The sequence below is a fragment of the Falco rusticolus genome, chromosome Z (genome assembly GCF_015220075.1).
Source record: "Falco rusticolus isolate bFalRus1 chromosome Z, bFalRus1.pri, whole genome shotgun sequence".
Taxonomy (NCBI): domain Eukaryota; kingdom Metazoa; phylum Chordata; class Aves; order Falconiformes; family Falconidae; genus Falco; species Falco rusticolus.
Window position 1 is genome coordinate 7927259 of NC_051210.1, and position 12487 is coordinate 7939745.

Here is a 12487-nt window from a genome sequence, read left to right on the forward strand (position 1 = left end):
GAAGTAAAATAGTAATTTGGCAGTTCAAGAAGTTTGATGGAGTTTAACAAAGGTTAACAATGGTTTGACAGTGTTAAGTAAGTTTGATGGCAAGGTTCACCTCATTAATTGCTGCATGGAAGAAACATACACAGGAAGATTGAGTTAGAATTGAGTTAGAGTGATTCACACAGAGACCAGAGATGCAAAAAAGTAAAGAAGGGCCTCCTGGCGAGTCACAAGGTTCAGAGTGGACCCCCTTGTTTTGTAAAATTATTTTGGAGCCTAATTTCAGCTGGGTCCAATCTTAGTTCTCAGATTTGAACAATGGTTTACGTCTAGTGGAATTACCCGTACAATGTTTGTAATAATATTGAGTAACTATATGTATTAGTAATGTTTCACAGCATTGATTCAGCATGCTATCAGTCACTTATCGAGAACCTGTCACAGGTAAGGAATCTCTCCACCTTGGGCAAGGAAGGATCTCTTAGTCTTAGGTAAGGAATCTCAAACCTTGAAAGGCTCAAGGGGAGAGTCACCTGGTTTGCAGTCCAGCTGTAGTTCAGGGAGAGTTCACCTTGGGTCCATCCTGATGGCAGTATTTATAGAGTGAAGTAGTGAGTCTGCAGCACAGACAAGACAGATGTCTTCATTTTAGCTCTCATATCTTGTTCTGTACTTTGGTTATCTGGCACTTTTGGATTTTGAAACCACCTTCAGAAATATTTTACAAGACACCTTCACTCCCTTGAATGTGAGCCAGGGGCTTTCCAGCTTACCAGTTCACCCCCAGGACATGAGACCAGTTGCTTCTTAGTCAGCCTGAACCAAAGTACAGTATGGAGTCAATTGAATCTGCCACTGCATCCCGCATCTAGTCCATCATTTGAAAGATCCTATCAGCAGGAATAGTTTCTCTTTTGAATGGGATTTTTTATTACCTTAATCAGTACTTTTGTAAAATAATACTTCTAAAGATATCCCTGTGCTACGTAATTAGTTTTCCTTTCTGCTCAACAAAGGAGGACACAAAGGTGTAAATCTTGTTGTGCCTTTCAGTGCTTTTATTTATCACTCAAGACAGCCCAACACTTTTGTTGCTTTTCTTCCTATTTATAGCAGTTTGTCAGGGCTTCACTCCTGATAGTTACACTGGATGTAGTTGTCTGTATGTAGTTGCCATGAGAGCTATACAGGATGGGACTGTCTTGAGTATAATCTCTGTGTATCAGCTGATTTGGAGAGGTGGGTGGTGTGGGGCAGTTAAGTTGCTTCAGCTAGAGCTGTTCATTTTTTTTAACCTACTCTTACCCTGTGGTGAAATTACTTCGAACTGAATAGCCAGAGGGGCTTTTGCTGCCTCTGTATTACGGCCTAAGTATTTTTTCCTTCAGTTATTATTGCTTTCTGAGTGATGGCTTGTGTTCTGCATGGGCCGCCTGTGTTTCTGAGTTTAAGATACGGGAACCTGTGTGTGATGAATGCTTGCCATTGCTTAATGCCTGGTTAGTATGTGGGTAGTTTTATTTTCCTGTGATGGTATCCTATAGTGTGGACTACTCCTAAGAGTAAGCACTTACCTGTCTGGCTTCATTTTTGATGCAATGTCTATCTGAACTGCCATTCTTTCTGTCTTAATGTTATCCCTGTGCTCTTTATTGTTTCACTGTTAAGTTCCTGGCATTGCAGCCAGTATTTACTCACTGTTTCTGATCATTGTCTTCTTACAGGAATTTTGCTTGACTGCATATGTGTCTGTGTAGTATAAGGAATAACTGCTGCTTCTCTTGTCTCTTTTATATCTGTACGGCTTTTGTGTTTGTTGTGTTAAGGGCACCCAGTAATTTAATCCACAACCTTGATGTGCCCAATTTCTAGATGATTTTAAATAAGTAATTTTAAGATCTTTAACTGAAACATATGTTCTGACCTCCTTCTGTCTATCATAAGCCTTACTTTCCTTTTTGACATGAAGTCCTATTTGACTGTTATTTTGTACCAGGGTGTTTTCAGTAAGCACATGCCTTGTAGTAGAACTGTGTTGGATAAATGGAGTAAAAAGCTGTTTTCAAGTAAGGTTATGATCATCAGGAATATTTACTAGTTGCTTATGAGCAGCCTCTTCCATGTATACGTTAACTGCCAAGGCACACAAACCAAGAGGTCATCACTACCATTATCAGCTAGCAGCAGTGAAGGTGAAAAACTGAACCTCCTTCCTTTACAGAAGGTACTATACCAGTGCTCTGTCTGTGTTTTGTTTTACAGCCTTTTAAATTGTTTTTGCCAGTTCTGTAGCCCACAGGAAAGCCAATTTCTAGCTCAGTATTCAGTCATGGCTATTAATAGAAGGCAATAATGATTTGAATACAGCTGGATTCATGATCTTGCTTAGATCTTTGTGTTCTTATATGGTAATTCTATTGATATCAAATGACGTTTTGCTGCTTTTTATGTAGCAGATTTTTTCCATCGCTCTTAATAAGTTCCTAATGAGTAATTTTACTTTTTTTTGTTGTTCCTGGCTGCTATAGCTTAGTGAAGTGAGAATATTTGTCCATACTACTTTCATGGACAATTTATTGAAGCAGTGCTAGAAGAATTCAACAACAGTGAAAATTCAGTTAGAAGTATTTTTATTTCAGACTTGACTGATCTTGAATATTTTCAGAGGAAGCTTCTTTATCCTAATGATTTAAAAAGTCTAAGGTTAGTTACTTTGAGCTGGCATCCAAATTAACATTGTTTTAAAGGGGGATTCAATCTACTTTCTTGTGCAACAGTCTGGAAAACAGCAAGGAAAAAAAAAAAGCAACTACTGAATACCTTTAAGTGAAGGTCCTGCTATTTCTGCAGCAGACTGGAAATTCTGTCACAACTTTTATCTGTATTATCACGAAAAGTGATTTCTACTGTCAGTTGGCTAGGTTGGTTTTTTTTTTTCCTGCTACTTACCTTACTTAACTGACACTAAATTTTTATTTTGTGGGCTTTGCACAGACACTTTATTGGGAAGGCAGGCATTTTTGAATAGAAGGCGTCTGAAGTTACAGTACTGATTTGGAATGTCCACAGAAATGTGTAAACTTACTCCTCTGTTGCCAGTCATACTGTGAAGGTTGGAAAGACTGCCTCTCAATTTTGAGATTATTCAGAAAAATATATAAATGAGCTATCTGAGAACTTCCTTTGCATGCTCTCCTTAGAGTAGACATGTGTCATGGTGCACAGATCCTCAGTTTATAGGTGTTTTGCAGCAAGTGTGGCATATCATAGGGCTGTTGCCATTAGAGCTGTTGCCAGCACCTAGGCCTGCATGTGAAAATCACAAGAACTGTGTCCGTGTAGAGAACAGTGCTGCTTTTCTTGGTAGCAGCAGCTTGCTAAAAATAGACCAAAACATTGAAAATTGGAAGCTGTAGGAGTACAGAAGCTGCCTCCTGTGTGGAAGAGTGGGATTTGTGTAACATTATGGGACATGGTGTCTGTCGCCCACAGTCATCTCTGTATTTGAAGAGTAGGGCTGTAAAAGAAGCCTCTGACCTGGAGACCAGGGCAAAAGCTGCAACTTGTAAAGCTGTGCAATGATCAAAATAATATGATCGTTTCACCAAAAAATTTCTGTACTTAACTGAAAATGGGATATTTTCTTCATCAGTCTGTGTCATATCTTCGGGTGTTTTCCCCTTTTTGCTTCCCTTTTAGGGCTGGCTTTTGTTTCTTGTTCCCTTGAAATAAAGGATGGCAAAAGGTTATTATGAAAAAAAGGTTGAAGTTTTTGTTAATGGTGTGGGGGCTTTCTGTTGAAAAAAGTCCATACAAAATACCTGTACTACAAGTACTGAGAATTTGATTCTGTAGCCAAAAAAAATTTTAAAAATTCAAGAGCAGGTCACGATTGATATTTGAAGAAGCACCTTTAAAGTTCTAAATTAATATAAATTACTTGGATTTGTTGTGCTTAAAAGTAGTCCTAATCAGTCAAGTTTCAGCGGCCTTAACTGGTCCAGCCATCTCAGTTTCTTTCGATTAATAATGTTCATGTACTCAGAAGGTCTGGATAATCAGTCCAGATTTAGGGAGGAGATGTCCCATAAACTTGTAATAAAAATGAGAGTGTTAAAGGGAACCAGTAGGTTCATTCTCTCAGTACCAGTGCTACTAACTCAAAAGGTGGAAGATGAATACTGCTTTTTGAAAGCTAAAAGTAGCTCTGTCCCAGAGTTGCGCCATCCTGGCAAGCATTTTGTCCCCTCTTTTGCTCTACGCCGCTCTGTGCCATCAGCTCAGTGACAGCTGTGTCTGGTGAGGGAACCCTGTGAAGCCACCTCCGGAAGCGATCTCAAGAAACAGGACATGGGTTGGCGAAGAGACGCCGTGGTGCAGCAGGCAGAGCTCCCACATACACCTCCACATCATGCTTTGGCAGTGCTGTTGGGCCCTAACCCGCATGTTTGGGTTGCCTCCCTGGTGCGGGCACCAGCAGGCTGTGCCGGAGGTGGGGCAGTGCCTGCTGCGTGGGGAGCGCGTCGCTCAGCTCGCTGGATCGCTGAGGGTTTGGCCGGCACCTCCTGAAAACCAAAACCGCAGCTTGCTCTGGCACTGGGCAAAAAGCAGCTGTATCCTGACATTCCTGCTGGAAACAGAAGGCACATGTGTAACAGGTAAGTTAGTTAGCTATTCATACAGGCTTTGCTTTCCCACTGTATCTGCTTGAGGCTAAATTATGTTCGTGTTGCAGCTGTCTTTTTTCTGTGTGTGTGTTTGTTGCAGTTCTTTTTTCTTTTTTCTTTTTTTCCTTCCTCCCCCTTCTCCCTTCCGGGAATTTTATGGGCTGAAATAACACAAGCTGCTGACTTCCAGGGCTTCTGATGTGATCCTGTCATCGGCAGGCTTGAAGTGCTCCAGAGCTAGCTGTATGTAGTGAATTGTTTTTTAAAATTATTTTAACATATTGGAAACAGGCTTTTTAGACACTGTGTAAGCCTGTGTGTTTTCAACATTACACAACAAGCCGTTGACATGACATAGGCAGCCTTGAAGAGGGGTGAGGAAGAACATGCTTTTAAACTAATGTCTAAGTTCCGTATTTATAATTTTTGTTTGGTTTTGTTGTGGGTTTGGTTTTTTTGTTGTGGGTTTTTTTTTGTTTTGTTTTTTTTTTCTCACAACCCATGCTGTTCTTGCTTCAAAAAAAAAAAGTCCATGTAATTTTTTTGGCATACCAATGCAGACCTTTCTATGCCTATGACATATAAAATATTGCATAGTCAGGGTATGGGGATCTGTAAGAGCAACTTTTTGGTTGAATTGTGCTTACGTATCAATAACTTACACCAAGACATTGTTTACTTCATAAGATGCTAAAATACCAGATACAACAAACATGGGAAAAAGTAATAGTTTTCAATAAACTTTATATTACTGTACATTCTGTAGTAGAAATTGGATAGGTAGGTTTTGCTTAGGTCACATGACTATTTGATTATTGTTACTAGTACACTCTTTTCTTCTTTGGAGAAAATGAAAGTAGTATGTTAAATAACAACAGTGTTCTTAAACATTGCAGACACCTCTGCTGAGTTCTTATTCCTTTTTTTGACAACTAGTTTTTTCAGTGCTGTGGTTTTTTAAATTGACATAAACCATACTGGATAACAATTTTTCTACACAGGACATTTTCTTTTCCAGACTAATGTATTTGTTACTGCCCGCATCTTGTATAAAATGGTACTTTTTTGTTTTTTCGTTTGTTTACAGGAGTGATTAGAGATGAGGGGTGTATAGAGCTCGCAGAAAATTCTGTACCTCATCTTGGGAGTTTCAGGGTCAACTTTCTTGGCCAGTGTTTCTCATAGCTCTAGTTCTGGGGCTTTGCACCTTACTCAGACACTCTCAGTTTGAAATCTAGGCAAAATTGTATTACCCTGAAAGCAGTGGCTCTTGGAGGACTGGGAGAGGGGCTAGAGGAGAAACCTCTTTTTCCAAAAGGTAAAGGTACACCTTTTTCAGTGAGTTGTCATCCAGTGCATTAATTCTCATAATTTCTGCTCTTTGTTTTTCTGAGGGAGGAAAATCTGCACTTGCAAAAGCTTGGGACTTCGTCCTGAGTCTCTTCTGCCAACTTTGTAGGGAGGCAAGGAGGTCAGTAGCCTTGTGAGCTCCTCAGGAGCATTTTAAGGCTGAGAAACCTTCCTGCTTCTGGAAGAAGTCAGCTCTGTTCATGCCTTTATACCTTGCTTAGTAGACGTGCTTGAACTGACTAGAAAACTAATGTTTTTCATCCCCAAGAAGGAAGCCTTAGTGAAGCAGGACAAGGCCTCACAAAGGTGGAGATTTTACATTTTTTAACTGAACAGTAACGTGCTGACTCCTTCAGAGCATGCAGAGGGCCCTTATGAAGCAATTTTGAGAGGTCCCAAGTTAAGAGCCAAAGCTGATGTAAGAAGTGCCCCAGACTGACTCTTTAAGTAGGAATAGTAAAACACTGTTTTTCTAAAAATAGAATTTTTCTAAAATAACCTAAGAAGAAAACCCAACTTCTACCTCCACTGCCCCCACCAAGTCATGCCAGCGATGTGCTCAGATATTTTAACAGCAAAGTTCTATTAAGATTCCTTGACTTGCTGACATTTGTTTATCCTCCTATATTATTTATGTATCATCCTATATTATTTACCCAACGTCATTGTGACAATGTGTGTGTCAGTTCATACGGGTTAGTGAATAATTCTTTGTTTCTGCATCCTGGGGGTGAAAAACTGTCTAATTCATGAATGTCTAATTCAGGGGATCACGCACTAGCTCTTGTGACTGCCAGTCATCCAGTTTGAGTATTGCCTAGTTTGATTATTGTAATAAAAACAACCAAACTCATAACCTCGATGATCTTTGGTTTTAAGATTAAGTTCTCTTTTGCGTGACATTTCTATCTTTTTAGACCGCTCTTTAAAGAATACCGGTTCTGTTTGTAATCCCCATTTCTATTCCAGCTCTGCTGAGAAGGGCTTTGCATGCTGTCCTGTGGTGATACTGCAGACCAAGTGACACAAATCCTAGCTGAGCTCAGCAGCTCTGTGTGGCTGGCATGTGGCTGGCACCTAATCGCATGCTTTCCTGGTGTTCTCTTATCAGCTTGCAGTTTGCTGCTGCAGATAGCTTTGGAACATTCTGGTGTTTAAAACAACATGTAGAGATGGAAACAGCTGCAGTAATTAACAGCTAAATACTAACCTTCTGCAGGATGCAGAACTGCAAAGATGATTTTTGAACTATCTGCAAAAAAGGAGAGTTCCGCTACAAGTGACCAGGTCTTATGTTACTGTAATGCTCTGTTGTGCAGAGTGGGAACCTGAGAAGAGTGGTGACAGTTCTGGTATGCTGCTTCTAATATTTGAATATGACTGAATGAAAATGAAATTTCAGTATGTGCCAGTTTGCAGAATTTATTGTTATAGAAACAGGAAGTTTCCAAAGGGAGGGAATTGCAGAGCACATTTTAAGAATAAATAAGAGTGGGGAGTTTAAAACAAATTATTGATGTCAGAACTTTTTTCATGATACTTTTGTATGCCCAGTGAGGAGTTTTACTGATGCTCAGAAGTATGGCTTTTCTGAAGTATTTCTCAATGCATAGCTGAGGGAAGCTTCAGGTTAGGTAACCCATTCTGTGATCAAGTGGTAATACTGAGATCACTCTTCATCAATATGATGATAAAATGAACGTCTTTGATGGTGAAAAGTAAGTTTGAGGATAAAATGCCTTTACTTCTCTGATGCTGTAAGTTGAAAAACTTTTCCAGTAAAACAAAGCCCCCATTTGATGCTGGAGAGGTATAACCTGGCTACAAACCCAGAGCTTTCTTGCAGTCTTTGCTTTTAACTCCATTTAAAAGAAACAAGTAGTGTTTAACTTGTGGTGTTAATTAACGTGCTGGTCTGTTTGCATACATGCAGAATCTGAAGGCAGCAAATGAATTATGTTACCCTGCTCGGCATATACTGCATTTCTTCCCACCTCACTTGCAATAATCATGAAAGGACATTAAGTAGAAGTTGCCCTTGTATAGCAAAGGTTATAGAGCAATAGCCATGCTACATACCTAAGTCCAGATAATTTCTTCTGCTCACAGATTGAGCTGTGTGTATGTGAAGGTTCTTCATGCGTAGGTAATACGCGTGCTCTGTGACCAAGTAGGAAGCTCTTTTCCTTAGCTTCCAAACACAAAAAGCTGTGAAAGCATTAGACACAGTGGGAGATAGAAATGAATGAATGCATAGTGCTTTTTACCATCAGCTGTGGGATGATTTTTCTGCATATCCCTAACTTCCTGCATATATGTAAGCATAAACTAAAGTGTTGGAAGTGGAAGAAAAGAGTCAAATGGTGCAAAAATTATTTAAAGTAAATTGTCATTCACTGCCCTTGGTTGTTTCCTGTTCAGGCATAAAGCTGTTTCAGAGTCTTAATAGTGACATAACAGTTATTTTAATAAATAAAGAAAAACAAACATACCAGTATTAAGCTTTGGACTTGACATAGGCTGCTGAAATCCACAGATCTTAAAACAGGCATCTAACCTAAAGGTGGTTTTGCAGATCAGTTAGTTTCTAGGTGGTATGAAGCCTTGTTCTGCACTGTGGTAAATATAGTACTGATCTTACAGGTCATGCTTGGTAACACGTGATTTCAAATACAAGTAGGTTGTCTCAAAAAACACTGCTTAAAAACCTGTTCCTTTAAATTTGAGTAGCATGGTTAATCATCTTTGATTATGTATCAGTTGATGCATAAAATCCAGTGATTAAATATTGCCAAGTTTCCTTTCTGTGCCAAAATGGCAGAAATCTTATTTTAGTAATCAAAATACAAGAAAACAGTGAGTCTGTGTATGGAAGTTGTCTGGCTTCATGTGCTGTGATTATCAATAAATTTAGCAGCACTTGAGGCTTTAAAAACACTTCATGAGCTAATCAGTTTTTCAGTTTTCTGGTTCAAACCAGTCTCTGTTAAAAATTTGTCATGTTTTTGTTTTATGAAAAAATGTGTTTTATGAAAAAATGGGTTTACTTCCTATGTGCTTTTCTAGCATTCCTAAATGATGGTTGATCATACTTCTGGTATAGATGAACATGTGTTACAAATAGTTTGTGTGGTGAGAAAATTGCAGAAGAATAAAATTTCGGGGTTAATCTTTTCAATGATAGTAACCCAGATCATCTTTTGAGTTGAGTTTTGCAGAGAAGCATGGTCTTGTGTTAACACTGGTCTTTGGGTTTTGTCTCTGATATATTACAGTCAACTTTCTGGTCTGAGAAAGAAGCACCAACATAATCCTACTATTTGTTATTAGTTGTGCTGTTGTTCAGGAGGAGAATGTGTGTGGAGTTTGAAGGTTGTCAGGTGGCAAACCGAATTCTGAAGTGCTCCTAAGATCACAGAAAAGTCCTGATGAGGCTTTCCTCATGGTTGAGTTTCGTCAGCAGTCCACCACCCACTTGTCTCCTCACACACTGGTCCTTCCCTGGGTAGCATCTGAACCAGGGTTTGATGTCTAGAAAACTGACCTGTTGAAGTTTGTCTGCCCTCTGCAGATGAAGGTACTTTACAGCAGTTTATTTTTCACATTTGCTCTGAGCTGTGAATGCATAGTTGAGCAGGGCCAATCTGTTTCTAAGTTTCATAGGTCTAAGGGGGAGTCAATTTATCTCTAAAATTAATTTTCTTATAATCTTCCATAGAGTCATTTAGGTTGAAAAAGAAGTCCAGCAGTTATCCCAGGACTGATGAGTCCATCCCTAAACCACGTTGGTATGCACCACATCTACACGTTTTTTAAACACCTCCAGGCATGGTGATTCCACCGTTACCCTGGGCAGCCTGAGTACTTCACCACCCTTTCAGTGAAAATTTTATTTATTCCTAATATTCAATCTAAACTTCCCCAACTTGAGGTTGTTTCCTCTTGTCCTGTCGCTTCTTATCTGGCAGAAGAGACCGACCCCTGGCTGCCTGCAGCCCCCTGTCAGGCAGCTGTAGAGAGCAGTAAGGTTCACCCTGAATCTCCTCCTCTCCAGACTAAACACCCCCAGTTCCCTCAGCCACTCCTCATAGGACTTGTGCCCCAGCCCTTTCCCCAGCTCTGTTGCCCTTCTCTGGACACGCTCCAGCACCTCTACGTCCCTCTTGCGGTGAGGAGCCCTAACCTGAGCATGGTATTTGAGGTGCGGCTGCACCAGTGCCCAGTACAGCGGGATGATCACACTGGTTTGGATGCAAGCCAGGATGCTGTTGGCCTGCTTAGCCACCTGGGCACACTGCTGGCTCATGTTCAGCTGGCCGTAAATCTTTGTCAAGCTGTGGAAATTTAAACTATAATAATAGTACTCATTTTTATATATATTTTAGGTTATGTTCACACCAGCTGAGTTTATGAATGTTAAAGGCACAGGAAGCATCCCTAGAGATAGGGAGTTTTGCTGTTGTTGGTTTGGTTTGATTTGGTTTTAAGATGGGTATGTAAACCATGTATATTGAAGAACTGAAGAATCACAAAAGCATGAGTTCAACAAACTGCCTATTTAAATGAATCTCCATGCTTACATACCAAATCCTGTTTGGTTTGCTTTATGGCAACCAGTGATAAGTTTGGGGGTTTGTTGGGGCAGAGCTGTAGTGAGTTCAGTGGCATCACAGTAACAACATCAGCAAAAATTTTTAGATTTAATTAGAATTTAGTTACAGAAAAAGTAACCATACTCTAAGGATGCACCCCCTCCCCACCCCCCTCCACCAGTAGCTGGCATGGGCTGTAGACTTTGTTTATAACATGCTGTGTTTGTGAATTTCAGCAATGGTAATAGGTGTTAGAAATGAAAGAGGCATGCCAGTGGTCACATGTGGCAAAGTAAGTCCTCGGAAATTGGAATGTAAATTGTTTAGAAAAAAAATCATGCTGATTACTTCTACAAACAAACTCATCACAACAGGACGATGTAGTGGCATATGTAGTAGGAATGTTTTATGTAAATATACCTATGTCTGAGTAATAGAAAGGTACTAACTGGAAACCTATATCCTGCTGTTCCACTTCATTAAGTTTTTAGTATTAAACCTCCACAAAATTAACTGAGAGCTTGAAATCTTGGGAAGAATATTGTTCTCTTGGTTGTGTGGGTTTTTTATCCTTCTCTTAAACAGGTATTGTTTTTCTTAACAACTTAATAGCAGAGTTATGTATAAGAACAGTAATTACTAAATAGTAGGGTATTTCCAGAATTACTTGGTGTGAAACATGGCACACAAGCAGTCAGATTTGTAATTTTTAACTCGGCTTTTATAGATACTATAATAATAATATATATAAAGAGGTAGCATCAGTGCTGCTTTTTTCCCCCCAGTTTTAAATCACTGCATATCTTAGCTATTGTGTAGCTTTAAATATATATGTTTATATATTTTTATATGTATTTGTACATATACACAGATGCAGATGTTGGCTCAGATTGTGTCTTGGAACTCCACTTGGTTAATGGAGAATTAGTGCAATAGTGTTCATGCCACAGATCACAGCACTGATTCCTCAGTGTGACTGCATTTTGAAGACTCTGCATTGCTTTGCTCACGGTGTTAGCAATTGCATTGTGAGGTGCTGGAATGGCCTTTTGGTGCATCCTTGGCCTACCTGCTGACAACCTTTGTGTGTCCAGGGAGGTGAGGGTTGCATAGGCGTTACCACATCCCATCAAGCAAGTGAGGAGATTTAACCTGTACAGCTGAAATGGTATTTTACACTTAAGGGAAATAACCCATTATTTTTCACAGAGTTCTCTCAAGAGCATTTGCTGCCCACATTTTACAAACATGTTAATTAAAGCTTAGTAACTGAACGATTCATGTAACAAAGCAACCATTTGTAGTCAGATGGATTAGGTTTTCCCTTGCTTGCCTCACACAACTGTATTGAAGTAACCCTGTAGGTTAGTAATATGGAAATAATAAAGTGGATGTTAGCTCCAAGCCTCTGAAGCGGTCCCAGCTCGTTCATAGGTATGGTGTGTAAGCCCAAAAGAGTATGATGGCTCTTCAGTCCTCTCTCCTAGGCTGAGTACAGCTAGATCACTCAGGGAATATTTATATAAACTGGCCCAAAGGCTGGCAGGGCTGAAAGTGCCTGGTTCATCTAGGTAGCTTCTGCCACAGGAAAGGTCTTTGAGCTCTGATTTGAGAGATTCTTTTTTATAGAATAAGCCAGTTTCTTCTTTTCTCATTTTCTTGGCTCCCTGATGGGAGGGCAAAACACGAGGTGCCAACTTGCTTTTCCTGTTACTAGGACCCTCATATGTACTACTTCATTTTTTTCTCCCCTGATCCTGTCCTTAGATCTTTATTCATCTGTACTGCAGCATGATGGCCAAAACTGTCCTAGGACTTGACCTAGAGAAGCTCAAGCCAGAAGGATGGAAAGTTATTCCCATATTTTACATTTATATTTATGTTGTTATG

At 39.8% G+C, this 12487-nt stretch overlaps 1 protein-coding gene across 11 annotated transcripts in view; it reads left to right on the top strand.

Annotated features, from left to right (window-relative positions):
* CAST (calpastatin) overlaps positions 1–12487 on the top strand; it is a 64151-nt gene that overhangs the window by 16498 nt on the left and 35166 nt on the right. For 2 of the 11 annotated variants that reach the window (XM_037373408.1, XM_037373410.1), the window contains exon 1: positions 4336–4646. The exons of 7 other annotated variants lie outside the window; for them this stretch is intronic. Coding sequence is in view for 1 of the 4 variants with exons in the window: in XM_037373405.1 (XP_037229302.1) it covers positions 9577–9582 (6 nt within the window). In the remaining 3 variants the exon portion in view is untranslated. Of the gene's footprint in view, positions 1–4335; positions 4647–7207; positions 7358–9451; positions 9583–12487 lie in introns of those variants that run through there. 2 more of the 11 variants (XM_037373409.1, XM_037373405.1) reach the window with 2 other exon arrangements.